Raw genomic sequence first — 5,857 nt, 5'->3', positions numbered from 1 at the left:
ACACACAAAAATTCCCATAACAAATGAGATTGCAGAGATGCGTTGCAAATTTAAAGAATAAAATGGTGTCTAGATTTTTCAGTCAGCATATAGTCAATAATCCTATTTTTCACTTCATAAATAAAATCTCCCCTTTTCTTGGGTTCCAAGTGAATCTTTTAGTTTTGGTTGGGCCTATATGAATCCTTATCAGTGCTTTTTGGACAGAAGTGAGCCCTAAACCTTAAATAAAACATCTATTGGGTTAGAAATATCAATAAACAAGCATTTGATGAAATATGTAAACATATGGACCAACTCAAAAGTCTAGTGGCTGTTAGGACCCTGACCCATTTAGAAGATCAAAGAAAAGAAAAGATGAGACCCATAAACAAGGGGCGAAACTTGTCATAGTGGGTCCCCAACTTGACACAGGGAACCGAAGTCAATGATGGCAGCTAGTGCGATTGGTGGAGAACTTTCGCCGAAGGTGCCATTTTAACTAAGCAACAAAATGTTCATTTCTCTCCGACCTATTGGCTCTCTCTTCTAGTTCAAAAAGATTCACACTTGACATGACATTTCTTAACCACGTTCATTAAACTATATTTCTTTCTAAAATAAAACAATAATTTATGTATTAGGCCATTTACTAATACGGCGGCTAGTAATTATAATAATATATATGGAACAGAACTCAATGGTACTAGCTAGTAGTAGTTAACTTGGTGGCCAAGCATAGAGGTAGTTGCCATATTATACTACTAGTATCAAGAAACACAAAATTCAAAGACCGAGGGAGATGGATATGGAATCCTTTCAAGCTCATTCATAATAAGCAGACAGATTTCTAGCATGAGCGTTTGTTATCTATTTTTAAGTCAATATAAATAGTTTGTTACCTAAAATTCCTATATGTAATGAGTGTTCATACTTCACTCTTGAATCTTGATCACTAACGCACGTACTTACGGAGACTAATTATATATTTTAAGGTAATATTGCTTGACAAAATTATTTCAAAATAATAAATTATTCTAGTAAAAAAACTTTCAATTCGTGCAAGTCAAAGGAGTTTCAGAGATAATTTGATACAAGGTGGGCCAATTGAAAAAGGAAAATAATGACAGCATCCTTGACCATAGATGGATAAAATAAAGGATTTGTTAATTGAATTCAAACCAAGGGGAAGAAATGTCATGTCTTACCTCAACCGTTGTTGGACCCACCCAAAATGTTTGCCCAAAGGCCTAGCTTAGGCCTTAGAGAAACAATCCTTAAGGTAACATCCAGGCAGCTTCCTCCCAAGAACAATGTCCTTGTCCATACTGCTAAGTCACACATCACGTCACACCACATGAACTTAGGTTTTGCAGATCCATGCATCATGCATGTTGATGTTACTACTGTTTGTGGATCAATTTTCTATTTCTAATCCCACGCACTAGTATAGAGGTTAAGAATGTTCTCGCGTCATAAAGTTCGCGGCTAAGAATATACCAAAGATATGGCATGCACGCTTAACCTTTTATTAGTGTGAGCTTTAATATGTCCAATGTCTTTGACCAAGTAATTCCTATGCTATTAAAAGCTTTTAATACAGAGGAAATTTATAGGAAGAGTTAAAAATTAGGAAAAGTATATGGAATACGTTGGAGAATTAGGAGCGGTGCTTCTAATAATCCAAATTCTTAGTATATAAAAAATTTATAAAATATATAAAAGAACATTTATTTAATATGAAAAAGAAATATTTTGATACTTAGTAAAAAAAACATTCTAATGTATAGCATAAACACTATCTACGTAGAGGTTTTGGATTTACTCAAAGACATTTGACTAATTTTTTGCTGGTACCCTCTTGGTTTCCTAACATTGTTGTAAAAATTAATATTAATTCTTAAAAACTTAAAAATGCCCTTAATATCAATTCCTTAGTTTAATATTTTATTGTATATCATATTACCTAATTAAAAGTATAGCGGTATTGGCTAGTTGAAGACACCACCACATACATAAGTAATGGACAATGGTCAAACCATTAATAATAGTGAAGGTTGAAGAAGAGGGACTTCGGCAATATAAATAAATAATCATAAGAGGAGAAATATTATTTCTTTGAGGGAGGGACAAAAACAAAAAGAAATTAGGTGGAGACATGGAGGGAAAAGGATTGAATCATTTTGGGCAATATAGAAGGAAATTCAACAAGGTGACATGGCTAACCACCTGTAATAAGTGAGCGCTGCCGCTACACTACACTACAATACAAGTAATGAGTTCAATCTTCAATCTCCATTTCAATTTTGTGTATTTTGAAGAGTCAAATGTTATAGTACAGGCGGCGTGACATGACTGGTTAGGAGAAGGGTGCAGGTTGGAGAGCACCCAGAATCCACATGATTTACAGTCAACTTGACTTAACCCTTTTCTTTTGCTGATCTAAGCAGTGACAGAATCACTATCCCTGCTTCCAAGTTGCAAGTTCCAAGTGCCAAATGCACACGTGTCAATTTAATTAACCCTCCCTATATAGACCTCAGCTTCTCCAAGCCTCTCTCTCACGTTCCAACTTCTAAGTTCTAAGTCGCAAACAAGAAGAAAAAAGAAAGGAAGAGGCCGGAATGAAGAGTGAATTGGAATTACCACCTGGATTCAGGTTCCACCCCACTGATGAGGAGCTTGTGAATCACTACTTGTGCAAGAAATGTGCTTCACAGTCAATTGCTGTTCCTATCATCAAGGAGATCGATTTGTACAAGTTTGATCCATGGCACCTTCCAGGTACACTACTTTATTTCTCAAGGGGAAACAAAGGCAAAAACAAAAACTAAGTACTGATTATTCTTTTTCTATCTAAATGAATGTACAGAGATGGCTCTATACGGCGAGAAAGAGTGGTATTTCTTCTCTCCTAGGGACCGCAAATATCCGAACGGATCACGCCCAAACCGGGCTGCGGGTTCAGGGTACTGGAAGGCCACAGGTGCTGATAAGCCCATTGGAAAGCCCAAGGCCCTGGCCATCAAGAAGGCACTGGTGTTTTACGCGGGGAAAGCCCCCAAGGGAGTGAAAACCAATTGGATTATGCATGAATATAGACTCGCTAATGTTGACAGATCCGCAGGCAACAAGAAAAATAACTTAAGGGTATGTCGTGCTCTATGCACCTTAATTTCAATCTCACAACATTTTAGATTTGGTAAAAAATATAATGATTGGGAATTATTGCAGCTTGATGATTGGGTGCTATGCCGAATTTACAACAAGAAAGGAAAGATTGAGAAATACAACCATCTTGGAGCGGCGGATCACAAATCAGCATCGTCGGAGGAGGAGAATGAGAGGAAGCCGGAGGTGAAGGAGCGATTGCATATGGATACGTCGTCGGATTCGGTGGTATCGGCGGATGTGACGTGGGAGAGTAGGGAGGTGCAGAGCGAGCCAAAGTGGAATGACCTGCTTGACCAGGTCTTTGATTTCCAGTTAGGCAGTTTCGTTGATTTCTCATCGGCTGGAGATGACCCTTTTGCCCCCCAGCTCTCTCCTTGGCACCAGGACACGTTCATCACATTTTAATTCATTCTTTCCAACACAACAAGAAAAACTAAGATTGTTTAGTTTAGCCACCATGACTCATTTGGATTTAACTCGGGAACCAAGGACGATGAGATCATATATGTAAAAATAAATAAGAAGAAAAATAATCTCACCAATGCCACCTAGTTAGTTTTCATGTTACCATTGTTGGAGTGTTAAGCATCTACTCCTGTAGAAAATTCTTCCTACCATTTTTTAAAATATATTTTATTATTTAATTCAACATATTCAAGGAATGATTTCGTTTATTCATGTCTGTTTTTCTTTTATTTTTAAAAATAAAAGCAACTTTGGTTAATAGATTCTATAACTCAGTACTAGATTATTGATGTAAAAGGAAATGGTGGCAAAGCGAGCACGAGCACACACGCACACAAGGAAAAGTTTCTAACGTTGAAGAAAGATTTTGATTTAGCAAACATGCAACGTATGAAACAATGTGCAAGAAATGCACCTCCCATTCCTATGAGCAATAACCCTTGTCCAGTCCATCCTATTAAGTACCTTTCAATTCCATTCCTTCTTATTCAGGTTCTAAAAACCCAGTTGTCCAACTCATCGAACCACTACGTTTAGAAGCTAAAAATGCAAAAGTTCAATTGAAGTTAAACCAAATATAATATTGAGTATGGTTCTTATTCCGAAGGTAGAAAACCCGGTTTCCATGAAGGATTTCCGACCAATTAGTCTCTGTAATGTGGTTTACAAAGTTATAACGAAGGTCCTGGTCAATAGACTTCGTCCCCATCTCAAAGAGATTATTGGGCCCCTTCAAGGAGGGTTTATCCCGGGGAGAGGAACCCCTGACAACATCATTGTAGCACAAGAGGTTCTCCATTTCATGAAGAAGACAAAGTCAAAGAAAGGCACCCTGGCCTTTAAGATTGATTTGGAGAAAGCGTACGATAGAGTGGATTGGGGATTTCTGAAACAAACCCTGGTGAGTTTTGGCTTTCCTCCTCCGACAGTCAATCTGATTATGCGTTGTGTCACTGCTTCCTCACTGTCTATCCTCTGGAATGGGGATAGATTAAATAGCTTTACTCCGAGCAGGGGTCTTAGGCAAGGAGATCCTATATCACCGTATCTGTTTGTGTTGTGTATGGAGAGATTGTCCTGTTCTATTAATCAGCAAGTTGATAAGGGCGTGTGGAAGCCAGTTGCGGTTTCTAGAGGGGGTCCAAGAATTTCTCATTTGATGTTTGCCGATGATTTGCTTCTTTTCTGTAAAGCTGAAAAACAGCAAGTTCAAACTGTAATGGTAGCTTTGGAAAATTTCTGCAGAGCCTCTGGGATGAAGGTTAATGTGGAAAAATCTAAAGCGCTATGCTCCAAGAATGTTTCAGCGACAAGAAAAGAGATTTTCACTGGAGTCTCCTCCATCAGATTCGTTCAGAACTTGGGCAAGTATTTAGGGGTGAACCTTAATCACTCTCGGGTGACACGCGCAACTTTCAACGATGTTTTGGACAAGATTCGGGGAAGGCTAGCCAGCTGGAAAGGAAGATTGCTTAATAAGGCAGGCAGACTCTGTTTGCTCAACTCGATAGTGACTGCGATTCCTACTTATCGCATGCAAGTATCTCTCTTCCCTAAAGGGGTAACTAATAAGATAGAATCCATGATGCAAAACTTTCTATGGAAGGGTCAAGCTGATGGTAGAGGCCTGAATCTAGTTAACTGGAAAGTGTTGGTCACTCCTAAAAAGTTTGGAGGTCTGGGAATTAGAGATCCCTTTTGTGCCAATATTGCTCTTCTTGGAAAACTAGTTTGGCAACTTTTTCACCATCCCAACAAGCTATGGGTTCAACTGTTGACGGAGAAATACCATTCTTCTAAGGATGATTGTTTTAGTCGGTCTCGAGGAAGTGGATCTTATGTTTGGAAGAGTATATGTCGAGCTTGGGATATCCTAAAGGAAGGTTTTAGTTGGTGCATTGGGGATTTGGAACAGAACTTTTGGTTTTCTAAATGGAGAAGAGAGGGGCGACTGTGTCAGGAGATGGATTATGTTCACATTTCTGATTCGGATCTCAGGATCTTGGACCTTTAGTCATCTGGACAGTGGAACCTTGAGAATATCTATTCTCCTCTGAATCAGTCTCTGCAGAGCAACATTAATTCTTACAACCCAGATGTTCAAGCTGGTTCAGAGGTCGGTTGGTGTTGGACTGGTGCGGCCTCAAAGGTTTATGATGCTCATAGTGGTTATTTATGGCTCAGTAAGAAGATGTTTAGTTGGGAGGATATGGGTAATTGGCTTTGACTTTGGCGTCAA

The 5,857-nt window shown here is 38.7% G+C and overlaps 1 protein-coding gene across 1 annotated transcript; it reads left to right on the top strand.

The window, feature by feature from the left end:
• Positions 1-2,420: 2,420 nt before the first annotated feature.
• Positions 2,421-3,827, top strand: ATAF2 (NAC (No Apical Meristem) domain transcriptional regulator superfamily protein). Its single transcript, XM_016334221.2, has 3 exons — positions 2,421-2,763; positions 2,852-3,129; positions 3,214-3,827. The coding sequence occupies exons 1-3, from the start codon at positions 2,604-2,606 to the stop codon at positions 3,556-3,558; spliced, it is 783 nt and encodes a 260-aa protein (XP_016189707.1). The 5' UTR covers positions 2,421-2,603; the 3' UTR covers positions 3,559-3,827.
• Positions 3,828-5,857: the final 2,030 nt, after the last annotated feature.

The sequence above is a fragment of the Arachis ipaensis genome, chromosome B3 (assembly GCF_059453495.1).
Source record: "Arachis ipaensis isolate K30076 ecotype BB chromosome B3, ASM5945349v1, whole genome shotgun sequence".
Lineage (NCBI taxonomy): Eukaryota > Viridiplantae > Streptophyta > Magnoliopsida > Fabales > Fabaceae > Arachis > Arachis ipaensis.
The sequence above is the reverse complement of the archived record's forward strand: the minus strand, read 5'-3'. Positions and strand labels throughout refer to the sequence as shown.